At 38.1% G+C, this 27,767-nt stretch overlaps 1 protein-coding gene, 1 long non-coding RNA gene and 1 other non-coding gene across 3 annotated transcripts in view; 2 read left to right on the top strand and 1 right to left on the bottom strand.

Moving 5' to 3' along the window:
- The first annotated feature begins 3,070 nt into the window (after positions 1-3,070).
- On the top strand, positions 3,071-3,142 carry trnae-uuc (transfer RNA glutamic acid (anticodon UUC)). Its single transcript has one exon. It is a non-coding gene; the product is annotated as a tRNA-Glu (tRNA).
- A 2,870-nt stretch (positions 3,143-6,012) lies between these two features.
- Positions 6,013-27,767, top strand: part of LOC127650626 (NACHT, LRR and PYD domains-containing protein 12-like) — a 125,689-nt gene continuing 103,934 nt past the window's right edge. The window contains exons 1-6 of the mRNA XM_052136157.1: positions 6,013-6,135; positions 6,555-6,642; positions 14,294-14,401; positions 23,783-23,951; positions 24,585-24,789; positions 24,954-26,712. Coding sequence (XP_051992117.1) covers positions 6,578-6,642; positions 14,294-14,401; positions 23,783-23,951; positions 24,585-24,789; positions 24,954-26,712 — 2,306 coding nt within the window. The 5' untranslated portion in view covers positions 6,013-6,135; positions 6,555-6,577. The remainder of the gene's footprint in view (positions 6,136-6,554; positions 6,643-14,293; positions 14,402-23,782; positions 23,952-24,584; positions 24,790-24,953; positions 26,713-27,767) is intronic.
- LOC127650644 (uncharacterized) lies at positions 6,653-8,733 on the bottom strand. The gene is made up of 3 exons (XR_007971471.1): positions 8,574-8,733; positions 7,957-8,074; positions 6,653-7,355 (listed from the first exon to the last, which is right to left on the bottom strand). It is a non-coding gene; the product is annotated as an uncharacterized LOC127650644 (long non-coding RNA).

The raw sequence follows: 27,767 nt of genomic DNA, 5'->3' as shown, positions 1-27,767 counted from the left end.
GAGCGGCATCATCTTCCTCCTCTTGTCCTTCAAGGCAGCTTGAAGTAAGTTCGTGTTACTGAAGTAACCAATAACATCGATAAAAGATTTATTCATGTAACGTTAAAGTGTGCAACAGTTCTGGCTTTATTTTGCAAATTTATTGTTTAAAAAACTTTTTTATCTATCAAGATACCATGTATAGATATAAATATAAAATATAAATAATATGTTTGCCTAATCTTCCTTTCTTTTAATGCTAACGTTACTTGTCAGGACCAAAGACAAATGTCACTTTTTCAGCTAGGCACTGAATGATGTATATAAATTATACAGCTGAATTAGGGTAAAACTGGTTTGCTAGTCCTTATAATGATGATGGCTGACTTTGTGCAAATGAACTGGAGAGGAAGAGAGAGAGAAAGAGAAAAAAGGATTGTCTTAACTATCCTTAAGGGGCTGTTTTTTTCTTTTTTTTTTTTACCTGTAGGAACAAGTGCAAGACGACATTTTACAGCATATGCTGTCAAAGTTTAGCTTGATTATTCAGTAATGAAACATTAGATTTGATATCTGCACTGTCTACATTGACACGTCCTTGAATATAATAACTGTGCAAAAGAGCAAACAATCAAACTACATAACATCATGACATGACATCAGTGCATTGCAAACTTGTGAATGACAATAAAAAAATATTAAAAAATATATAAAAATATGATATTTTATATGTGTTTATCAAAACATTGTGAATAAATACAATAAAATATATGCAATATTCCACCACTGTGTTGAAATTTAGAGTGTTTTCTGTAAAATGAGACAATTTCTATCCATATACTCCAATGTGGGCAGGACGCTCTTTTAAATTCAGATATGCCTAATTCTCTAAATAATTCAAAATATCCTGCAGAGCTGAAGTGGTTAAACAATAAATTTGCAAAATAAAGCCAGAACTGTTGCACACTGTAACGTTACATGAATAAAAGTTTTATCGATGTTATTGGTTACTTCAGTAACACGAACTTACTTCAAGCTGCCTTGAAGGACAAGAGGAGGAGGAAGATGATGCCGCTCCGTGTCTCTCCTGAGAGCTCATCTTTACAGACTGATCGAAGACGATTATTAGACGATCGAAGGTCTCATATAATATTAAATGATATAATTATAGGTCAAATATTATTTACATATTGTTAGTAAGTAATACAACAAAGCACGACGTATTGCATAACTACAAATCACCGCGAGAGCTTTCCAATATGCGCGCCACTGAGTGACGTCTGTACATCCGAGAGAGAGCACCTGTCCATCAAAAGCTCACTATCCAATCAGAGTAGATCACTGTTAAGCCCACTCCCACGAGAGGTTTGTGTCAAAACAGCAAACGAAAAACTGCGACGCGTAAGCGAAATCTGTGGCAATGTATTCAGAATCCACGATTTGCGAAAACGAATCTTTGAAAAACATTAACAAAAAATGAAGCATATTTGAAGAGCCTGTTAAATTCGTGCGACTGAGTTCATTTTTTTCATTTTAATTGTGTTTTTCTTCTTTTGTAATGGAATATTTTTGATAGTTTCTGAAAAAGTTACGTTCAGTTTTATAAAGTTACATTCATTATTATTGACACAATCCTAATTCCATAACTTTACAGACTGTGTAACCATCAACATTGATGCTGCCTTGTGGGTCTTTTACATTGCCAAGTAATCCCAGACAGCGGACTACAACTTCTGTGGTGGCAGAAATAAAGGTTCAGACTCGGACATGTCTGTATATGTTGCGCTCGTGCTGGACTTCTGATGTGCTCGTGATGCGCAGCGCTCGCGACACCTGCATGTCATCTTTAACAATGAGTGACAGTCAAATGCAACACGAGGAAGGCGAGATTTAAAGATTTATTTGATCTCGCCAAGTTTATTTGATGCTGTGTAAATGTCACAGATTATGTCTTAATTAAACTGATTTGGATTTTAGAAAAGTTCTGAAAATATGAGATATCATGAGAGTGAACAACTGACAACTGAAGTTTATTGCTTCATTTAATCAGACCAACACAAAAAGAGTTGCACCAGTTTACCATTCTTTTACCAAATCTCTGTTCATGCAAAGCTGCACATTATAGTTCAGTTGCATCACACGGGGAGGAATATTTGGGAATTGTGATTTCTCTTGTGAAATGTCTGAAATATGAATGATCCTCTTTACGTTGAATCATGTTAATGTTTTATGTTACACATAATGATTTAGTCACCTCGTCTGCCTGATCTGTGGAAATAAAGCTCATTGTCCCTTGAATGGGATGAGCTCGCCCTATAAAAGGAGTTCCTGGCAGCCATTTCGAGTGGGATATGATCAGGTTTAGGAACCAGTATCAGGGGTAAGGGGGTTTTAGGGGTGTGGATGGATTTGAAATGGACTTTTAGTACACACATTCAACAGTTAATGGACAAATGTAAAAAGGGATTTTATTATTTATTAAATGAATTATTTAAGGTGCTTGGCAGGAATAGACTGGGGTGCAAATCAGTAGTTCTTATAATATACTTTGTGTCAAAAGTAATTATAAATGTTTTGATTGATGAGTAAGTAATTGCTCAGTGACCCGTGATGACCCCGCCCCCACCCGCCCTCTTTCCCTCCCACCTTCCCCCATTCCGGTGTGTGTGTTGTGGTGTGACGTGTTTGGTCATCTGATGTGGTATAGGTTTGCAGAGGTATCCGCCCCCACATCTGTGTATTTAAAAAGAAGTTTAGGTTTGAAAAATGAGGTGTCAAGATAATGTATGGTTCATGATGAAATAATTCATTGTTGTAATCATTGAGTTGTTTTTCAGAAGCATGTTAAAGTAATGTGTGTGTGTAGGGCTCATTTGGATTTATTATTATTATTGTAAGACATAAAAAGTAGTATTATGTTTAAAATGTGTTTAAATGACATCTTTAATGAGCGTGTAATGCTTGGTGTCAAACATGGTACAAGTTTTTTATTAACAAAAGGATGAAGACGTGTTTTCTAAAACAGTGGATATTGGATGAGACAAAAAACATTCAGATGGTTGTAAAATGTATTTTTAAACAGCTCTCAGAATCCCATATGGTCTAGAGGTTAGGATTCCTGGTTTTCACCCAGGTGGCCTGGGTTCGACTCCCGGTATGGGAGAGGTGTGTCATGGTAATCCCCTGCGCTCTGATATATGGGTAGCTGTTGTGAAAACAAAGGCATTTCAGTGTCTCTGTAAGCATACTTGGCACAATGAAGTGGTTCAACAAATATAATCTTTGATATTGGTTTAACAAATACACTTATTATTAAAAACAATATTTCATTTAATTGTAGTTCTAACAACATGTGTTTCTAAACAGTGGATATTGACTGATCAAAATCAAAGGATGCTAGTCATTTTTAAAAATAATAAATAAATCGTTAGCAAATGCATATGGGGTATTTTATCAGTGACCTTTTTTATAGATCAAAGGTTCAGATTGTCAAAACACATCAAAGACCTTTTAAAAATATTGAAAATAGTTTATCATCCTTAATCTTTGATATTAGATTAACAAACACAATAATTAATTTTATCTGTAACACTAACAAAAGGTCTTACATTTTAAACACAAAATAGTTCGTTTTATAAAATACAGATTTAACACAAAAATCTTACATTAGTTCTGCGCAGTCCTTTCATGAGCGAGGGGTTGTGATAATGGTTGAAGAACAGTGACAAATGCAAGACAGTCCTAAATGCTATGTTAATTGCGTATCATCATTTCTCTTAGGAAATATGTGTGTGTGTGTGTGTGTGTGTGTGTGTGTGTGTGTGTGTGTGTGTGCAGAAATTGCATTTTAACTGACAAGACATTTTGCTTTGTCACTACACGTAATTAGTGTTTGCTGGTTTGGTAAATCATGCATAGCGGGTTGATAGATAGATAATTACGTATACTTTGTGTCAAAATTGGGGTTTCCGTGCAGAGGGGGGTAACTTTTTACCATTTGTGCGCGGAAATTGCATTTTAACTGACAAGACATTTTGCTTTGTCACTACAAATGATTGCCGTTTGCTGATTTGGTAAATTATGCATAGCGGGTTGATAGATAGATAATTACGTATACTTTGTGTCAAAATTGGGGATTCCGCGAGAGGGGGGTAACACCAGATCCCATAGCTGTCTCAAAATCTTAAATCACAGAAATTAAGTTTCGTTTCCTAAAAGCAATTTTCACACACCACCATAGTACTTTTTCACACTGCTGTTTTTGGAGAGAAAGTAAATGATCGCAGGCTAAACATTATAGTGGTGAATGGTATTTGGGGGGTTTACATAGGCTATTGTCTGGTTTCATGTTTGTCAGTCAACTTTTCAAAATACATTCGGGGCTACACTCAAAACATTCGGGGCTGAAGCCCCAGCAAAATCGGCTGACGCCGCGTCTGTCACAACATGCTGATACGGCGTTAATATGTGGGAACACGTAGAAACCGAAAACGAAAGTAAACCGCTGATCGGCAATGAACATCACTTAGGTGAATTCATATGAACATAACAGATTAATTCTAGTAATCATCAACACAGTGACATGTATAACCACATAATCTGCAATAGTATTGCCTCAGGAGTCCGATATCATTGAACATGTGAAACACCGCGCAGATGACACTAAGATAACGGGTAACACAGATCCCAATACACTCAATATCAGCGGATAAACACCACATTAACAGTCGTGAAAGGATCTGTGGATCAATCAGAACATATATCAGGGAAATAATTAGCCTACTCAGTCTCTCATGGACGCACACTTTAGCACCCACAACAAGTTATCTAGCACATATCACGGGGATGTATTTCGACTGTCTTGCTCCGCTGTATAATGCCGTTGATTGACAGGCACTCTAAGCTCCGCCTTTCCAACACTTTTAGTTTTGTTTCTGTTTTATGGTGTTGGTAAAGTAGTTTCCTTTATTATTCTTATATAGCTGTTATTATTAATATTTATTGTTGTGTAGTAATTTTGTTGTACCACACTGTTCAAATAAAGCAATATCTGTCAGAGTCTGCTTTTAGCTCTTTATGGTTACTCCAGGGAAGCTTGTGCATCAGCATTAGATGCTGTAAATGTTCCGCCCTTTACTGAAACAGGAAATATGATTGGTTAAAATATCCAGTTGTGTCTGAAATTAATGTTCTGATTGGTGGATCATCTTAGTCTGTGTTACCTGTGCCATCAGTTGCAATCCCACCTACCACCGCTCCTGTGCATTTAGAGAGAATCTTTGTGCACTTAAATAATTTTTTTTGTATAAATAGTAGATTGAAAACATTTCGGGTCAAAAGGCTACTCATTGTTCTGGTTGCCATACGTATCATTACTTATTTCAGGTGGGCATACGCAACATCCTTAGAAAGATAGGTGGGCGTATGGCGTTTTTCTGTGTATGCCCTTGAGAAAATACCAATAAATAAATAAATACAGCCCAAATGCAACTCTGTTAGTCATATTTCTATTCATTATTCTACAGTATTACATCATATTGAATTATATTGTTCATATTGGCACGCTTTAATGGGATAGGATTTTATCAGAAGCAGAAAATCAACACACACACACACACACACACACACACACACACACACACACACACACACACACACACACACACACACACACACACACACACTTGTTAGGCTTTTATTTGTGCATGTAACATTGAAACTACATCAATAAGGTTTATGGTTGGTGCTTCATCATCAAGTTTTTTGCTGATTTATTTTGTACTAACCAGCAGATGACACTCTGGAAGCTTTTGAATCTTTTCCCGGGACAATCAGAGAACAGCTTCAGAGTTTCACAATGCTTCATTTCCCCATTCCTAACCTGCTGTCCTAAAAGCAGAAGAGTGTAATTATTCTGATGTTAAAATACTTTCTACATGTTGTTTGTCTCTTTCAGACTCCTCCTCTACAGATGTGAAACTATTAAAACAGGATCTATTTTGTTACGAGCAGAAAATTACACGACGAGCGAAACAGAGAAAAAGTTCAACAGTTTTTGCTCCACTGAATCGTCTGAAACAATCAATAAATTAATTGTGAAGTATTTTGTAGGTGATATTCTAGTCAGTAAAGAGGAACATCAACAGTTCTTGACAGGTGAGTACTGAACTGCTGCTAAACAAACCAAAACTCACAAGACAACAATAATAAACCTTTCAAACTATCAGCTACAGTAAGACATCTAACAGATATCTAAGTATTAATCACAGCAGAACAAACAGATACTGAGACTTTTGCTCTTTTATCTGAATTGTCAGTATGTGTTCAGTTTCTTTGGCACTGAAATGTTATTTCTTCTATTGACTTGAAACGTTGCTTTGTTTTCTTCTGTTGAGTCTTCTGATGTTTTCTCTTTATGCTGGTGTTTAACATGTCATAAAAGCTGACAGTCTGCAATTGAACCTCATTGATTCATTTCTAATGGAATATTCTAGAGGACAAATAAAAACAAATATGTGTCAGTATTGAACAAATAAACACGTCACAAATATAGATGATGTCCCGTTTGTTGACAGGTGTTCAGTGGACTGTTCAGATAATGTCATGGATGGTGCCATGGATAAAGGATCTCAGTGGACAGACAGACACAGGGAAGGTCAAGAGGTCAGAGGATTTCAATGCTTTAATAAAATACACTGATAGATATTTCTGATATGCTGCACAACACTACAGTATAAAAACACTGAGGAGAAATGAGAACAGACTGGATTATCTCAAGTATAAACATGTGAAAACAGCTTTAGGGTAAAGTGAGATCTACAGTAAGATGACAGTGAGACCGGTTTGATTCAGTCACAGACAGAACTGGAAAAATTTGCATTACTTAGGATTGGGGTCAAAGGTCATTTGTGTGTATGTTTCTCCTGTAAATGTGAATGTTATTATTTTATTCTTGTGAAAACAGTTTTTCAGAAAGCAGCACATTGCATTGTATAAATTCTGTGCATTTATTGGCCTGTAAATTTGAACCTCTTCAGTCGTAGCTGAAAGTTATTCGGCCCTCGTAAAAGAGTCGCCCTTCATCCACTAGACAGACAGATAAACTCTTCCACAAGTGAGTTGAACTGAAGCATGGATTTATTAGCACACCTCCACTTAGGGTTGCCAACCGTCCTGTAAAACAAGGGATCGTCCCATATTTAAAGATAAAATGATGCATCCGGTATTGAATAAATATGTGATGCAATTTGTCCCGTATTTATGATGGTCAGATGGCGTCATGGTGAAATCGTTCCAGATCTGCATTTAAACATTGATTTAAGTTGGAAAATGTCTCTTCAGTGGGTAATATTGTGGAGGGTGCGGTAAGGGACCATCTGAAATGAAATTCACAAATGGTGGTAAAACTGTGGAGTTTTTTTTATCTTTAAATGTTCAATAAAATCAAACAATGTATGAATACAATCATAAAGACAAGAACAGGTGAAGGAAAAAAATAAACAATCAAATAAAGTATAAACCATCCAAAATGTATACATAAATAAGATCAAGAACACAATTAACTGAACAATTTTAATAAATATATTTTTAACATATTAATGATGTATTTTCATGGCTCAAGAAAGTTCAAATTTTAGCATATAAGAAACGATATACAATTTTTATTAATAACGCATATTATTATATTATAACCCCCACCCCCTTATTAAGTGTCCCTGATTTGGAAACTTCAAAAGAGTCAAATCTAAATAAAGTGGAAGAGAGTTAAACTGAAATAAAGGTTTAAATGTAACAGTTTGCTTAAATAACTGCCGTGTATAACATCCTGAAAACACAATAATGATGCAGATGCATGTACCATTACACTGCAGGTGATCTTTCTAAACATCAAACTTAACCTTAAATAATGTCATCAATATCAAACATAAGATGAAGATAAGATGAAGATAAACATCTCATAAACACTTTGATACTTACAGACAAACTTCTATAAATGATTGAAAAGATGATTGACAGATTTAAGACAGCTGTCATCAGCAGATATCAGCATCAACTGAGTAAAACCAGATGCACCACCTAGTGACACAGAAATAAACTACAGAGAACAGAACAAAAGTCTTTTCCAGCTTTAGTGACATTCAGATCAGATCTGCTGTGTAATGTCATGTGCTCAAATATATCTTCATCAAATAAGCAGAAGTGAAATTGCTGAATGTTGAACTAGGACTGTGCATTAAACATGACCAAACACTGGAAAAGAACATGTTTGTAGCAGCCCAGTTGAATCAAGGAAATTTGCTCTCTCACTGATGCTGTCAGTTTATTGTCTTTAATACCTTCACAATGCCATCACAACACCGTAAGAGCTAGAACAGTTTGCTTAAATGCTTAACATTATTAGAATTTGTAAATAATTCACGTACATATAAATGAAACAAACAGTAGACTATATAGCAACAAAATTACAAGATTAATACTAACATTTATCATAACTTAAATTACTTATAAATGAAGCAAGCACATATAAAACAATTATAAAAGACAAGATATGCTATGTAACATTATACAAGTGCATAAATATACATGATGTATACCTTGTACTCCTTTCCAACCAGGTGCTAAAAAATATACATACAAAAAAAAAAAAAATAGTACAAAATAAAAACAAACAGCAAATAGATGCCTAAATTCACTTAAAGGTGACATTAATACTAGAATTCAGATCCGTGAATCCGTGACAGCATGGTTCCATGCCTCCTCCTTCTTCTTCTAGGATTTAATGGCGGTTGGCAAACCAACTTAAAAGGTGCATTCCCGCCACCTACTGAAATGGAGTGTGAAGCGCATATTGGAAAGGAAGTTTAGACTAAATCTACTCTTTCAAAAAAAAAATACATAGAAGGGATTTTTACATCCTATTATATAATCCTGTTTCCTTTAAAAATATAAATAACTCGTGATAAATTCTTGATTGCTTAGTACCTTCTCCTAGGAGAACCTGAAGTGTCAGCTCATTGATTTCTATATTTCTTAAAGCATGTTTTAGCTGGAACTGCTCTCTTTCATAAGCTTCGCATTCTATAAGCACATGTTCTACAGTTTCAGCTAACCCACATTTATCACAATTTCCATTCTCATGATTACCAATTCTTTGTAAGCATTGATTTAATAAACAATGTCCAATACGCATTCTTGTTATTAATACGTCCTCTTTCCTGTTTCCGAATCTTCTTCTCTCTGAACCTACTTTTCCTTGAATGCAGTAAAAATGTCTACCTTTTGTTCCTTCATTCCATTCCTTCTGCCAAATTTCCTGTATTTGTTTTGCTATTATCACTTTAATTTCTGTTTTACTTAATGCCACTTCAATGTCAATTTGTGAATAATTTAATGCCCGTTTAGCCAGATTGTCAGCCTCCTCATTTCCTTTCACACCCATATGCGATGGAACCCATACAAGATTGACCATAATTCCATACTGTTTTGTTCTGTAAAGACTCTGCATTACTTCAATTATCATGTCTTGCCTTGCTGATGATGTTCCACTTTCCAAACTATTTAGAGCTGATAGAGAATCTGTACAAATCACTGCCCTTGTTGGTTGTATTTCTTCTATCCACTGAAGTGCTAGACATATTGCTATTATTTCTGCAGTGAATACCGAAATATGATCTGATGTTCTTTTGGACATTCTAATGTTAAAAAGTGGAATATATACCGCTACTGCTGTTTTCCCAAATTCTGGGTCTTTTGAACCATCAGTATATATTTGCACTGCACTATAATAAGTTTGATCTATGTATTGCTGTATACCTAGATTTTCTAATCCATTTCTATCCTTATGCTTTTCTTTAAGCAATTGCATATCAATCAAAGGCATTGGGAACAACCAAGGAGGAATTGCTGACCTAGCCACAGTAGGGGCAACATTGAAATCACTTAATCCCATTCTCCGGGCTTCCTCACTAGCCTTCCATCCAAAACTTGATAACTTTTTATATCCATATTCCCAACAGTCTTCCAACACCATTTTAACTGGGTGACTGTCCGAATGTCCCTTTATGCTTATAAAATACCTCATCTTTAACTTGAGCCTATGAATTACTTGAGGCATTACACCCATCTCTACTTGCACTGCTGCTATTGGGGAGGATCTAAACGCTCCACAACAAATTCGCAGAGCTTGTGACTGAATTGCCTCTAGTTTTACGAGTTGTGTTTTGGATGCAGTGCAATATACCATACTGCCATAATCTATTGCCGATCTTATTAGAGCACAATATATTATTTTAAGTGACTGGCGACATGCTCCCCAATCAACTCCTGCTAGACACCTCATGATATTTAATGCTTTTTTGCATTTGTCTACCAGTATCTGGATATGTATACTAAAATTCAGTTTCATATCCATCCATATACCTAGAAACCTCACAACTGCTGTTTGCTTCACTTCTTGTCCATACAATTTAATATTAATAGTAAGGTTACTTTTCCTTTTTGCAAAACAAATTACCTGAGTCTTATCTACTGAAAACCGAAATCCCCATTCATTTGCCCAGTTTTCTACCATTTTAACAGCATTCTGCAAACATCTTTCCACATACTTTACATTACGCCCTCTTTTCCACAGCGCTCCATCATCTGCATATAAAGATCTTCCAATGCCCCTATCAACCTTTGTAAAGATGTCGTTAATCATAATATTAAACAGAATTGGACTGCTTACGCTTCCCTGAGGTGATCCATTCTCTATTGTGTGTACCTGAGAAAAAGCATTACTTACTCTATACTTGTATAGTTCTGTTAAACAGGAAATCCCTGATCCAGTTATACATTCTTCCTTTAATTTCCATTTTTTCTAACTTAATTAAAAGTCCCTCTTTCCACATCATGTCATATGCCTTTTCGACATCAAAAAATACCCCAACTAAAGCTTCTTTATTTACCTGAGCCTTTCTTATTTCAGATTCCAGACACAGTACTGAGTCCATTGTATTTTGTCCTTTCCTAAATCCACTTTGGTAAGGTGATAAGATATCATCCCTTTCAATGACATATATCAATCTACTCATAACCATATGCTCCATTATTTTGCATAAATTAGATGTTAAAGCTATAGGTCTATAATTATTTGGCTGTGTATTATCCTTGCCTGGTTTTGGAATAGGCACTATGACCCCATGTTTCCAGTCATTTGGTAACTTTCCTGACTCCCAAACCTTATTAAAAGCCTCAAAATTGTCTCTAATGCTATCTCTGATAATTGTTTTACCATCTCATAACAAATATCATCTCTGCCTGGAGATGTTTGCTTAACCCCTGTAGCGCTTTTTTCAATTCATACAAGGTAAATTCTGAATCCAACGTACTACCCGAAGGTCCTTTTTCCTCCAATAAATTAGGATATTTACTTCATATCTTGTCCCTAGTTTTCCTAACATCCTCTGATAAATTTGAATTACTATGAACTTTAACAAATGTTTCTGCAAACACCTCTGCTTTACCACTTTCAGATATAAATTGTCTATTATTATATTCTAATACAGGTATGTTGTAATCTCTTTGTATCCATACCATCTTTAGTATCATATTCCATAACTCACTTATTTCAATGTCTTCCCTATTCTATTACAAAATTCCCTCCAATAATTTCTTTTAGACGTCCGAATAACTCTTCTCACTATAGCTTGTGCCCTTTTATAGCTAACTAAATCGTTAAAATTAAGTGACCTTCTTACCCTCTTGAGTTCTTTATTTCTCCTTTTTATTGCCTCACTACATTCCTCATTCCACCATGGCATAGCTTTCCTCCTGCTGCCTGCCTTCCTCTTACCTATTACTTCTTCAGCTGTACTCTGAAGAACCTTGCATATTTCCTTATTAAAAACATCAACATCTTCTATACATTTACTTATTTCCTTCATTTTGCTTTCACATAACTCCTTATACTTATCCCAATCCGCTGACTTGAACCTCCACCTAAGCATTTTTTCCCCCACTCTTTGTTCTATATCTACTCCAACTTTACTGCAAATAGGAAAATGATCACTTCCTATTGTACTTTGTTTTAGTACTTTCCATTTACATTTACTCGCTAAGCTTTCAGAGACTATTGTCAAGTCTAATGCTGAATGCCTTCCCTTATACAAATCAATTCTAGTATGACTTCCATCATTAATGCACACTAATCTTCCCCAGTCTAGCATATCTTCAATGATCTCACCATTATAATCTGTTTTTGCACTTCCCCATATTGAACTATGAGCGTTAAAATCACCACACCACACCGTTTTTTGACTTCCATTCCCTCCTATACTTTTTAGAACATCCTTTCTTAACTTATCACATGGATTGTAAAAATTTATTATTCTAATACACCGTGTTCCTTCCCATATTTCCACCACCACAACTTCTATTTCCCTATCTACCTCAACTGTTTTATACCCAATTCCTTGTTTTATAAAAGTAGCTACTCCACCTCCATTCCCTTGATGTCTATCCCTCCGAATAGTAATATAGCCATGTATTATAAAGTTATATTGTGATTTAAGCCAAGTTTCCTGTACACATATAATATCTGGGCTTTTCTCTTGGTTTTCTATAAATTTCTTAAACTCCTGTCCATTTGCAATCAAACTTCTTGCATTCCATTGTAAGATATATAACACCATTAAGATCCACCACATGTTGTCTGACTATTTTCTGCTTGACTATTTAATGTTGGAATCTTAAGCCTTTCATTTATCATGTCCACAGTAACATTCCCCAGATCCAAGTACTTTTCTGCGGCTCTGATATTAATTTTGATTCTTTCAGTCCTGCTTTCAGTTTGTGCTGAACAGTTCACTACTTCAGCTATAAATGCTACAAATGCCACTTTATCATCCACTACTACCTTTTCATCTCTTCGCTCTTTCCTCTGTTGTTTTGAATTAATTCCTTCATTCCTAGTTTCATTTGTTTTAGGAGTCTGGTTTACTTTCTTCAATGCCTCAGCGTATGTTATCCCTTCTGTCATTTTAACATTTTGAACCTTGACTGCATTTTTTCGTACCTGACAACCACCATATCCTGCACTATGGTCTCCACCACAATTGCAGCATTTAGGATTTACACCTTGCCCACACTTGCCATACTCATGCTCGCCTCCACACCTCGCACATTTCTGTTTACCTCTGCATACTGCCGCTCACGTGACCGAATTTTTGACATTTATAACATCTTAGCGGTGGAGGAACGTATGGTCTTACCGCATACCTTACACATCCTAGATAAACTTTCTCTGGCATTTTATTTTCATCAAAGTTAATCATTACTGAGAGGCTGTCTGTCTTTTCATTATTTCTAACACACTTGAGCCGTCTAACAAACTTTACCGCTGCTCCGTGATATTCTTTTTAATCTTCTCCTCCGTGACATCTGTCGAAATCCCAGATACAACTCCTCTAACCCAATTCTTTTCTTCTGGTATCGAGCATATCACCTTATGTCCAATCATCGATTTTACACCAAGAGCTGATTTTTGCTGCCTACTGTCTTTACAAAACAACATCAAATTGCCATCCCTCAAAGTCCTAATGCTTTCAACCGTCACTATCATTTCTTTCAATGTTTTCGTCAGCTTCAACGGATTAATCGCTTTTACCGAATCAACAAACTTCAACAGTACCTTATACTCCTCTTTCCTACTTTTAGCCTGGAGATTTCCTTTCTCACTGCCCGAATCTGAAGATTGTCCCAAATTCTTCTTTCTTTTCCGATTTTCCACTACACTCCACTTACCACTTTCATTCTCACCACCTCCTCTATCCACATCCTCCATTTCCGGATCACTTCCGGAATCTACGCTACTTCCTTCCATCATCGCTCACAATCCAGCTGTCGCCAACTGCCCACCTAGAGTCTCCTCCTCGTACGACTGCGCTTCCATTCGTGCCGTTCCGTGTCTCCGTCTGTCAGCAATCTATCTGTATGCGCGCTATCTGTGCGCGAGCGATCCGTTCGTTTTTCCGGCAAGCGGCCTTTCAAAATAAAGGTCTCTATAGGTTAAATAACTAAGAGTGCAAAGTAAACTTCCAAAATATAATATACACAATACTAAACTAATATTAAGAAATATAGGATTATGATAACATCAGAATAATATATTAATGCCCAAAACTAATTTAAATAACTGAGGGTTATTTACATGTTACCTCTCTTGAAGAACAGAGAAATATTGGGAAGAGTAAAACTGAGAAACTGATGAGAGGAAAAGAGTGTTTGTGAGAGTTTGTAGTTTTTAAAACAGTGTTTAGTTGCTGTTGTGTTTTAGTGTCATTCATGGAGAATCTCCTGAATCCAGCTGTGTGTCCATGAAGAGTGACCGGTCAATGGAGAATCCACCTGAATTCAGTTCAGGAGCCCCTTGTGCTGATGTGAGGTGAGGACTCTCATGTTGACTGACAGTATGAACGTGTACACCACAGTCTGAGGGACCATTAGAAAGAATCCAGTGTAAAAAATATAAATCTAAAAGGAAATATGCAATTATAATAAAAATAATGAGTCCTTCTTCAGCTGGTAACAGTTTCATTGGCATCTATTCACAAGAGCTCATCTTTATACTGTACAGTAATATCATGTGAACATGACAGAGATGATCAGACATGACAAGAGATTGTTCCTCAGGTTTATCACAGGACATACAGTCTGCTGTAGATGACAATGTTACTAAAAAAGGACATGTTGACTATATGTTACAGTATGTTTCCACCTGTGCTACAGTAATCTGTGTCTGATGAAGAATATGTTGTAGGGATATGTGTTGACACTTTTTGACTTTTGTTTGACAGTATTTCAGTGACACTTAAAAACTGAAGAAATTCTCTCGTACTACATTGAATATAACACAATAAAGAGGCTGTTTATGTTTTTAAAGGAAATCTGGTCTCGGTAAAAAATACAAGATACTTAAAAAACGTACTAAACTTACTACTTAAAAGATTGTTCTGCACCAATTAAAGTTTCAGCACTTGATAAATGTTTTTCCCTTCTGCTCTAGTGTGTGATGGCCGCAGTGTTTGTGTGTTTACTGTTACTGTTAAGAATGTTGCCACGATGCCAACATAAAATACTGCCTTTTGCAACATGGTGAACAAAACACTGCAGGGTCAGAATATAAGATCCAGGAGAATAATACTAATATATTAATCCTCAATGTACAGAATTCTCTATGTTTGTTCTTATAATGGAGAGGAGCACAGCACAAGTGCTAGGCGGAGTTAAGATATACGCTACTGGCGTTGATACGGAAATTGTGTATTCAGTGAATGAGTGTAGCGCCATACTGTTGCATCAGCCGTTGTTGCGGCCCTTGGCTCCTTAATAATGGCAGAGAGTCTCTAATGGGTGCAATAATTTTTTATTCTTCCAAAATCAGCGTGAGCACCGTGAAAACTAGAAGTAAACACAAACGGCGGGTTAATGAACCTTTGGACACAAATTCACAAAAAAATCTTCACCTCATTTACAGTACTTCAAGATGCATTTTTGTATATGTGCAAAGCAAACCAAATGACCTTTAAAGTTTAAAAATAACAACTAAAGACAATAATTTGCTCACTTAACACATACACTTTCCTGGTACAAGATAAACAACAAAACAATTTCCAATAACAGTCAAAATAGACATTTTACATCCTTGAAGCCTTTTATACATGGAGCCAAATGATACACACCTCGCTCCGCTCACCAAGGGTGCAAATTTTAGATTTGCTGCTTTTCAGAATTAGCCGCTAGCTTGAAGGTCTCTGAACTAAAACAGCACACAGATGTGTGGATATAAGACAAAGCAAACTTCATCAAAAACACCATGAAAAACGAAAATACATAAACTAATTAATATTGTAAAGTGAACAGCACCAGGATTTCACAACCTGAGTCAACTGCAATGTGATTGGTTGATTAGATAATTGCATTAATGAGAAATTGAACAGGTGTTCCTAATAATTCTTTAGGTGAGTGTATATTGTCTGAGTATACTCTAGAGATACTGTTTATAAGTTCATTTCATTTATATCAGCGTGATCGGTTTATCACGCTTGAGTTAAGTGACGTAATGCTCAATGTTGATTATCTGAGGAGTTATTAATGTAATATAGCGATTATTATAGATTGTATATGAGAAGATAATGCTTTAGAACACTGAGTTATGTTATTTACATTCAATGTGTGTAAATGATGACACTTTAGTAATACTTTGCTATTTGTCTATTCTCTACTGTTGTCCTTCTTACATATGCATCTTCATATGTCAACATCAGAGCGATCATTAAAGGAATATATTATCTATCAATGACTCAGAGTTTCTAACAGGAACACTGTGGCGGTCAGTGCATACCGATCCGGTAATTCAAACTTAATTTGGAAAATGGTCCTCGAGCCAGATGCTGACTACCATAGATATGTCATTGCATAATAATAATCCCTCCTGTACAGATCATCCAGTTGGAAGACCAGTGAGACAAAGTAAACTTCCTTAGCATATGGAGGACTATGTTATGGATAGTAATCATACAAAATTAACTAGTACCCCATCATGCTCACTAAATACACAGTCAGTGACTTCTGTAACGAACAGAGCTGTAGACAGCACAGTATCTTCTCCAACTAGAATGTCTCCTTCAGCAAATGAAGCAGAGTAAGTCCAGTCAAAGGGTATAATGTCACTGAGAGAATTGAAGAAGATGCACAGCTAACGAGCAGACTGTCTCTTTGTGAGAACAGGCGACAGCGTCGACAGGATATGTTAAAGCGTATTAATGCATTCCTACTGGAGGAGGAAACAGATAACCTCTCAATCCAAGGAGGAGAATTAGCATCTCAGGAGGGAGCACTTTCCCCTGAACCTGTTTTTAACATTACCTCGACTGCCCCACACTTCTCAAAGACATTAGTCGATTTACCCAAATCTCAGTCTGAGCTGATGAGCCCAAAACCAAAGAGAGTTGAATCACCTCTGATCACATCGGTATCAGTTATACACAAAGTAGCTCATAGTGATAGGAAATCTCAAGCAGAACAACAAATTATTTCGCCGCACAATACGAGTTCAGTCCACTCAATTCCTCCATCATACTGTGCATCCCATATTCTTCCTACAGCGCATGATGATGCGCCACATGGAGGGCTACTCCCACGAATACCATATGAATATAATTCACCTCCTAATCTTAGAAGGTCCTTAGGACCAGAGAATGCTGCTCATTTGACCCAGCAAGAATGGGCCATCAATCATCCAACTGCAGCACATACGATGCAACACTCGGTAGATCCAGTTTATACCGACTGTCAGCCCAGTTATCTTGGTGCATATGCAGCAGAGCATCATTATCCTGATGCACCTGGCCATCAGTACTCAGTACCACAAGTAACCTGGCCACAGAATGTCAATTATCGGTCAGCTCACACACCGCCCATTAACATGTGGGGGGTCCCGAAGCCTTCTATACCAGACTTTGCCGTAGACAGTGAAAAAGATTTTGCCAATTTAAAACTAGCTTTGGATAATCTACTCGAACCTCATTCTGAGTTGTCAGAGAAATACAAGTACCACGTGCTGCTTGAACATCTTAAGCTTCCAGAAGCTCAGATGATAGGCCAGTCTTGTCGACATGAATCTCGGCCATATACAGCAGCAATGCAGGCTTTACAGTTACACTATGGTCAGCCGCATCAATTAGCGCAGAGCGAAATAGCAGCCATACTTAATGCTCCAGAAGTGAAAGTCCATGATGCTAGTAGTTTTCAGTCATTTGCATTAAGAATTTATCTCCTTGTGAGCATGTTATTGTCTCTGGAAGGTCCAAGGGGCATTGAGCTCAATTGTTGTTCACACGTAGACAGGCTACTTAGCAAACTCCCAAAGTATCTCAGAGATAATTTCATTGAGTTCTTACAGCTGCAAGGCAAGTTGAATGTCTCCAGCCTCAACCCATATAACCTTCAAGACTTTTCTAGTTGGCTGCAAGGTAAAGCACAACAACAGCGTCTATCCAGTAGACTAGTTGAACGTTATCAGAAAGAGAGATCTTCCTACCCGATTTATGGGAAGGCCCTAACTCGACCTAAAGGGCAGAGTACATCAGTCTATCATGGTGTAGAACCTCAAAATGCTAAGGCACCCAAACAAAGACCTCAGTCTTCTCAATGGAGAAAATCCAAAGCGCATTGTTTGTTCTGTCGTAGCAAAGAGCATTACATAACACAGTGCAAAGAAATAAAAGATCAATCTACAGACAGCCTCATGCAATGGATAGCAGAGGGAGAACGATGTTGGAAATGTGCCCGTTCCCACAGTCCAGAGGACTGTACTCTAAAGAAACCATGTGGAATCTGTGGAGAGATACATCTTCAAGTCCTCCATGGAGTCGCTGAACAGCGAGACAAAGTGAAACCAACCAATGCAATGAACAGTCGGATTTATCTTACACCTCCAATTCCCTCAAGTCAAGTGTTATTGAAAGTTATACCTGTGTTCCTGCACAATAAGGACATAACAATTGAGACCTTTGCAATATTGGACGATGGCGCAGAGCGTACCATGCTGCTACCTGCTGCTGCTCGACAGCTTCAGCTAAAAGGTAAAGAGGAGACTCTAGCTTTACGAACTATCCGTCCTGATGTCACATTACTCAATGGCTCAGTTGTCACTTTCGAAGTGTCCTCTAAGGTCAATCCAAGAATCAGATACAGAATCCAGAATGCCTTCACTGCTGATGGTTTAGATCTAGCAGAACAGATCTATCCAGTCCAAGCTCTTCAACGAAGATATGCCCACTTAAGAGGTATTCCGTTGCAGTCATTCAAGAATGTCCTGCCTCTGTTACTTCTTGGTTCAGATAATAGCCTGCTGATCACTGCGGCAGAAACAGTCCAAGTAGGTAATCATGTAGGACCAGTCGCAGTTCGTACAAAACTGGGATGGGCACTTCAAGGCCCTGAAGGTCTTCCAAATCGAGCAACCACCAGTCATCAGAGTTATTTCATTACAGCATCAGCAGCGTATGATACTCTCTATAGAGACGTGGAACGATTGTGGCAACTAGATTCCCTACCTTACCGCAGTCAAAAGCTGTTGACTCGTTCTAGAGAGGACCAAGAGTCTATTAAGATCCTAGAGAGCAAAACCTGTAGAGTGTTAGTTGATGGAGTTCATCGTTATGCCACCCCTCTCTTACGGTCTACAGATTCCCCCAAACTGAGAGCTCCTCAGTAGTCAGTTTAAGCTAATCTCCGTCGTACGGAAAAGAGGCTCATAGATCAGCCACAAAGGGCAGCCGCCTATCAAGGGGAGATAGTTAAACTAATAAAAGCAGGACATGTGAGAGAGATTACAGCTGAAGCTGCTAAGGAATCGGATGAATCTTGGTATCTACCGCATCATCTCGTCTACCATAACGGGAAGGCATGTATAGTGTTCAATTGTTCCTTCGTTTACAAGGGTACTTCCCTCAATGAGCAGCTCTTGCCAGGACCAAACCTTGGACCATCTCTCCTTGGGGACCTTTTGCGATTTCGAAGGCACCAAGTTGCAATAAGTGGAGACATCAAAGGTATGTTTCATCAGGTTCGCCTGTTACCTGAAGACAAACCCTTATTAAGATTTCTTTGGTGGGATTTGCATTGAGAGATCCCACCGAAAATATACGAATGGCAGGTGCTGCCGTTTGGAACAACCAGTAGCCCTTGCTGTGCCATTTATGCGTTACAGAAGCACATCAAAGAGCATCCACACAGCACTATTGATCTTATCCAGTCAGTCGAATCCAATTTCTATGTGGATAATTGTCTGGAGAGTTTCCCTACAGATGCAGCAGCTAAGACTAGAATGGATGACTTGCGTGCACTTCTGGCGGATGGTGGATTTGAAATTAGACAATGGGCTAGCAATCGCTCATCAGTAGTGACTCACTTACCACCTGACGCTAGATCCCAGGACATGGAATTATGGTTAGATCACAATGGGGGTGATCCTCGAGAACCCACACTAGGACTTTGTTGGAATTGTGGGACAGATACTCTAGGTTACAGATACCGACCTATCGAGCATTCAACATTGACAATGCGTGTAGTGTATAGAGTACTTGCAAGTCAATATGACCCTTTGGGTTTTATCACGCCTTACACGACTAGGGCCACGATTCTCATACAGCAGTTATGGTCTAAGAGAAGAGACTGGGACAATTCAGATCTCCCTGCAGATCTGCGTGAGTCTTGGAATGAATGGGAGAGCGAATTACCTCACCTCAGTGCGGTACTGATCCCGTGTTGCTATGTCCCTGAAGTGATGGATAAAACAGGGATTGAACATCACCTTCATGTTTTTTGTGATGCATCGGAGAGGGGGTATGGAGCAGTAGCATACCTCTCTACAGCTCACGAGAGTGTCACTAACATTTCATTCATCATGGCCAGATCAAAAGTGGCCCCTAAACGACAACAGACCATACCACGATTGGAGTTGTGTGCAGCACTAGCTGGAGCACAGCTGGCAAAATTGATCCAGACAGAATTGTCATGTTTCTTACAAGAGACCACACTATGGACAGATTCAAAAACTGTTCTAGAATGGTTACAGTTGGAGTCATGCAGGTTTAAGGTATTTGTCGGCACGCGTATATCAGAAATACAGGAGCTAACAGATCTGCGATCATGGCGATATGTTGACTCACTAAACAATCTAGCTGATGATTTGACACGTGGTAAGAAGCTTCTAGAGCTTACTAGACCCAGTAGATGGAGTAAAGGCCCATCCTTCCTTTCACAAGATTCAGATAAGTGGCCTAAGAGACCAAACACTACTCAGCTACCTAAATCCAATGAGCTTAAAAGTCTGACATTCTGTAGTTTAGCATCTGTGTCACCACAGAATGATATTCCAGATGCAAATCAGTTTGATTCCTGGAAAGAGCTAATCGAAGCTGTACATCAGAAATGTCACGGGGCGGCAGAGCCAAATCGTACTCGTTAACTAACAGTTACAGTGAAGCCATAGCTACTCTCTGTAGAGCTTGCCAAGCACAGAGCTTCCCAGAAGAGCTTGCGTCTCTTAGGGCAGGTCAGTCAGTTCGTGTTAGTAGCAGAATTAGGGATCTAGCTCCAGAGCTTGATCAAACAACAGGTCTTATCAGAGTAGGTGGAAGGCTACGGCAGTTGCAGCAGATTAGTGGCTTTGAGATTCACCCCATTGTACTTGATTCTCATCACCCTGCTACAGTACTTTTAATTAAAGACTATGACGAACGTCTGTTACATCCTGGCTCTGAGAGACTATTTGCGGAAATCAGGAGACAGTATTGGATCTTGAGGGGTCGACAGGCCATTAAAAAGTACCAACTTCATTGCCCAGAGTGTCAAAGATGGAGAGCACAGCCTAAGGTTCCTCAAATGGCAGATTTGCCATCGGCTCACCTCCGTATCTTCTGCCCACCTTTCTTTTCAACAGGCATTGACTGTTTCGGCCATTCATTGCTAAGATTGGCAGACGTACTGAGAAATGTTGGGGGGTGATTTTTAAGTGCTTAACTACATGTGCAGTTCATTTGGATCTCCTCAATTCAATGGACACGGATGCCTTGATTCTAGCCCTTCGCAGATTCATTGCTCGGCGAGGCAAACCAGCAGAAATAATTTCAGATCGAGGTACAAATTTCAGAGGTGCTGACAGAGAGCTCCAAACAGCTTTCGAGCAAATGGAGCCACAGCTTCAACAGCAACTGGCAATCTATCAAATTGAGTTCAAATTCAATCCCCCTAATGCTCCGCACTTCGGAGGAGCATGGGAGCAAGAGATTCGTTCAATCAAGAATGCCCTCCAAGTTGCAGTGGGAACTCAATCATTGTCAGAGGACGTACTTCACACCATCTTAGTTGAGGTGGAAGGTATTCTCAATTCCAAGCCGCTAGGATACGTTTCAGCTGACATAGCTAATCCTGACCCTATCACTCCTAATATGCTTCTTATGGGTCGGCAGGATGCTTCCTTGCCTCAAGCCGTTTATGCTCCTGAGACCATAGGACGCCGTCGATGGCGACATTGTCAGTACTTGATAGATCAGTTCTGGATTCGTTACCTACAAGACTACCTGCCAACACTTCAGTCCCGCTGCAAATGGCAGCAATCGGCAGGGTCCCTTACGCTGGACACAGTAGTAATGATAGTTGATCCTAACCTACCACGAGCCCAATGGCCTGTAGGTCGAGTGGTGAAACACATACCAAGTAGAGATAAGTGCATACGGGCTGCTGAGGTTCAAGTGAAGGATAAAGTCTACACCCGTCCTGTCGCCCGCCTTATCCCACTTCCAGGACTCCCAGAAAATACAGAGAATTCACAACCATAAGAATTCTATTAATCGACACATCTGTTACTCAAATGTGGGGGTAGCTGTACAGAATTCTCTATGTTTGTTCTTATAATGGAGAGGAGCACAGAATAAGCGCTAGGCGGAGTTAAGATATACGCTACTGGCGTTGATACGGAAATTGTGTATTCAGTGAATGAGTGTAGCGCCATACTGTTGCATCAGCCGTTCTGACTGGAAGATTCTCTGGATTGCTTGTGTTTATCACGCTTGAGTTAAATGACGTAATGCTCAATGTTGATTATCTGAGGAGTTATTAATGAAATATAGCGATTATTATAGATTGTATATGAGAAGATAATGCTCTAGAACACTGAGTTATGTTATTTACATTCAATGTGTGTAAATGATGACACTTTAGTAATACTTTGCTATTTGTCTATTCTATATTGTTGTCCTTCTTACATATGCATCTTCATATGTCAACATCAGAGCGATCATTAAAGGAATATATTATCTATCAATGACCCAGAGTTTATAACAGGAACACTGTGGCGGTCAGTGCATACCGATCCGGTAATTCAAACTTGATTTGGAACACTCAAAGTAATAATAATAATAATGTATAATGTTATAATGACAAACTGGACAACAATAAATACTGTAATTGATGGGTTATAATATTAATAAATACCAACTAAATTCCAAAATGCTACTGGGTGAAGTAGATTCTTGCACAACCTGTTCACAAAAAACAACAACAACTGGAAAACATCATTCATTATAATTAACTAGATTTTTATTTCATTAAACAATTTGAATGTACTTTGCTACAACAGCTTATAGGATGAATTTATAATTATGATTTAAAATCAATTTGACTTAATTTAAGCAACTATTTTCCAAATGGGGCCCCGGGTTGGTCGGTTTGTCGGGGCCTCAGAAATCGTAATCCCGCCCCTGCTTGTAATGTCCCGTTATGTCGTGTTTTGAAGCTCATTGTGTTCTGAATGATCAAATAAAACACACGTCCTCACTGCAGCTTCAGGATTTCTCAGTTCATTAAAAATGAAAATTGTGTCATAATTCACTCACCCTCATGCAGAAGACACAAAAGCAGATGTTTTAATGAATATGGTGAGTGGTCTTGTTAATACAATGGCAGTGGAGAGTGACTCACTTTAAAACTAAAAATAAAAGTATAAATGTGTAATTTTTCAGTGTAAATCTTGACGTTTGTTGTGAATTCATGAGTGCTGTGAGAGATGTTTGTTCACAGCGGCTCGAGTGTTTATGTGAGAACTTATGTTGATGTTAGTGACATTGCAAGTTCTCATGTGACATATAATATATAAGACACATCATTAAATGTGTTTTATTGCACTGGATGTTGAAATTATGTTTTTCAGATTACTAATAAAACACATGAACTAAACTCTGTTTAATTGCTGTTTTAGTGTCATTCATGGAGAATCTCCGGAACCCAGCTGTGTGTCCATGAAGAGTGACGGGTCAATGGATCATCCAATTAAATTCAGTTCAGGAGAATCTTTGATCAACTACAGAAACAAACAGGAAGGATCAGAGTCAACTGCTGGGAAAGTGCCATTGGACTCCATTTTTGAGGTGTGTGTGTGTGTGTGTGTGTGTGTGTGTGTGTGTGTGTGTGTGTGTGTGTGTGTGTGTGTGGGCTTGTTTATGTGGTTTATGAGAACATTTTTTTAGGTTACAAATTAGTAATTACAAGGGTATTATGCTATAAATGTGGTTTAGGAGGACATTTCTATTGTCCCCATAATTCAAATCGCTTAAAAATCATACTAAACAATGTTTTATTGAAAATGTAAAAATGCAGAAAGTTTTTTGTGAGGGTTAGGTTTAGGGGTAGGGTTAGGGTTAGGGTATAGAATCTATAGTTTGTACAGAATAAAAATCATTATGTCTATGGAGAGTCCTCATAAGGATAGCTGCACCAACATGTGTGTGTGTGTGAGTGTGTGTGTGTGTGTGTGTGAGTGTGAGAGAGAGCCACACTTATACCTTATAGGCTGTTTTTTTAAATACACACTGTCATGTCTCATACACACCACATTGAAACCTTTACAGCTTCACCCTCATCTTAATAACACACACACACACACTGATGAATTCAAGACAACTAAAGCACAAATAAAATGAGTGATGATTCTTGTCCACTGATCCTTCAGTTCCTCTCTGTTACTGAATGAAGTTTGTTGTTTGAATGTTCACTGATTTCAGGAACTTGAGCACAAAATCATCTCTCTGATGAAGAAAGAGCTGAAGAGTTTCAAGAGACTACTGATCTCAGATTCCCCAGCATGCTCTGAGAGAGAGGAGGAGGATGATGAAGGTCACAGCAGAGTCAGAGAGGGGTTTCTGAAGATCACACTGCACGTCCTGAAGAAGATGAAGCAGACAGACCTCGCTAACACACTTCAAACCAGTAAGAGCTCGCACTCACGTCACTATTACATCACATCACCTTCAGAGGAAACACACAGTGTCTGGATTCACTCAATGTTAGTGAAAGAAAATAAACTTCATGTCTAATGACCATTAAACACCAACATCAATTATAATCCCCATTTCTTTTCCTCTTTACATCAGAACTGATTTCTGTGCATCAACAAAAACTCAAAACAAAACTAAAAGAGAAATTCCAGAGAATTACTGAAGGAATGTCAAATCAAAGCAGCTCAACACTTGTGAATGAGATCTACACAGAGCTGTACATCACAGAGGGAGGGAGTGCAGAGATCAATAATGAACATGAGGTGAGACAGATTGAGACAGCATCCAGGAGAGCAGAGACACAGGAAACACCAATCAAATGCAATGACATCTTTAAAGCCTTACCTGGACAAGACAAAGACATCAGAACTGTGCTGACTAAAGGAGTTGCTGGAATTGGGAAAACTGTCTCTGTGCAGAAGTTCATTGTGGACTGGACTGAAGGAAAAGCAAATCAGGATGTTCACTTCATATTTCCACTTCCTTTCAGAGAGCTCAATCTGATGAAGCACAAAAATATCAGTTTGATGAATCTTCTTCATCAGTTTTTCACAGATACAAAAGAACTGAGAGAATTGAAAACATTCCTTGATGACTACAAAGTAATTTTCATTTTTGATGGTCTGGATGAGTGTCGACTTCCTCTAGATTTCCAGAACAATTATATTTTGTGTGATGTGACAGAATCGGCCTCAGTGGATGTGCTGCTGACCAACCTCATCAAGGGGAATCTGCTTCCTTCTGCTCTGCTCTGGATCACCTCTCGACCAGCAGCAGCCAATCAGATTCCTCCTGAGTGTGTTGACCAGCTCACAGATGTACGAGGCTTCAATGACCCTCAGAAGGATGAGTATTTCAGGAAGACAATAAAAGATGAGCATCTGGCCAACAGAATCATCACACACATGAAATCATCAAGAAGCCTGTACATCATGTGTCACATACCAGTCTTCTGTTGGATTTCAGCCACTGTTCTCCAGAGACTGTTGAGTGAAGCAGAGTGTGCAGAGATCCCCAAGACTCTCACTCAAATGTTCACACACTTCCTGATCTTTCAGAGCAAACTGAAGAGCCAGAAGTATGATGGGAAATGTGAGGTGGATCTTCAGCAGGCTAGAAAGAGGATTCTGTCTTTGGGAAAACTGGCTTTTCAACAGCTGGAAAAAGGGAACCTGATCTTCTATGAGGAGGACCTGAGAGAGTCTGGCATTGATGTCAGAGAAGCGTCAGTGTACTCGGGAGTTTGTACCCAAATCTTCAGAGAGGAGTTTGGACTGCACCTGGGGAAGGTGTTCAGCTTTGTGCATCTGAGCATTCAGGAGTTTCTCGCTGCTTTATTCAAGTTTCTGCAAAACAATTCAAGAATGAGTGATTTCCTGAAGAGTGAAGTGGACAAGGCCTTACAGAGTGAGAACGGACACCTGGACCTTTTCATTCGATTCCTTCTGGGTCTCTCACTGAAGTCCAATCAGACAATCTTACGAGACCTACTGACACAGACAGGAAGCAGCTCTGACAGCAAACAGGAAATGGTTAAGTACATTAAGATGAAGATCAGGGAGAATCCCTCTCCAGAGAAATCCATCAATCTGTTCCACTGTCTGAATGAACTCAATGATCATTCTCTAGTGCAGGAAGTACAAACATACGTGCAGGAAGTACAAACATACGTGAACAGTAGAGATATCAATCGTCTCTCTGGAGTCCGTCTCTCTCCTGCTCAGTGGTCAGCTCTGGTGTTTGTGTTGCTGAACTCAGAAGAGGAGCTGGATCAGTTTAATCTGAGGAAATATGATCCATCACATGAATGTCTTCTGAGACTGCTGCCGGTGATCAAAGCATCCAGAAAAGCTGAGTGAGTAATTTAGTGTTTTAATCTCACCTTATTGTAATTAAATAGCAGAGGTTAGATTTTAATGTATTATGTTAGACTAAAAACAACCCCTTATACTATTTTGATGTTTGTTTGTTTTTATGTGTTACTTTTTATAGTTTTACCTTCATTTTAAACAGACATTGTAGCCAAATAGATTCAAAATGTTTAATGCAAAGTAAATAATCTAGTTTAAAATAACAAAAGCGTGTTTTCCACTAAATAAATACAAAACGATACTTCATCATTTTATTTATGCTTCCACATACAATAATACACATCAGCCTCATAAATAAATCATTATTTACCTGCATATATTTTTACTAAAACATTTCTTTAATGAACATGATGTGCAAAAACCCAGTTAAATATGATATAATACTGAATTATTATTGGGGGACTCAGTCAAGTTTATTATTATAATATAATACTGAATAATTATTACTATTATTTTAAGGGTTTGATTGTTTTATACTTTAGTAATGTATTTGTCATATTGTAGCTTCCTTTATTCCTGCAATGTTTATTTTACACAGTTTTTCTGTTTCTGTTTTGATAATCCTTTAATGGATTTTACTAAAAACAATGTTAAATTATGTTATACTGTAATATATAAAATTACATTAAGGTGTGAATAATATAGTGATCAATATTTATTTAGATTGGTAATGAATTATTAGTTTAGACGGCTTTATGTCAAGTGTTTATCTTTGTTGACTGATTTACTGAGGTGACATTATTGTTAAATTAGAAGATTGTTACATGGAGGAAAAGAGAATTTGGTGGTAAATACTGTGTTATCATCTGTAGGTAATGTTTTAATCTAAGTGTAATCAATAGATGTTTGACTTCATGCAGCGCTGTGTGATCAGATACGGTTCGCAGATCGGAGTTTGACTTGAAGCAGTGCATGTTGGTTAGAAATGTTGTTTGACTTAAGATGGCGTCAGTGCCACGTCACCGTGATGTATGCCATTAAAGTACTTTGTGTGCGATTCAAGAGCAGTCGGCTGGCACTGCCAACGCAGCTTCTCCAG

This window comes from Xyrauchen texanus, chromosome 10, assembly GCF_025860055.1.
Source record: "Xyrauchen texanus isolate HMW12.3.18 chromosome 10, RBS_HiC_50CHRs, whole genome shotgun sequence".
In the NCBI taxonomy this organism is placed as follows: domain Eukaryota; kingdom Metazoa; phylum Chordata; class Actinopteri; order Cypriniformes; family Catostomidae; genus Xyrauchen; species Xyrauchen texanus.
Note: the sequence above shows the minus strand (reverse complement) of the source record. Positions and strands in the feature narration are given on the sequence as shown.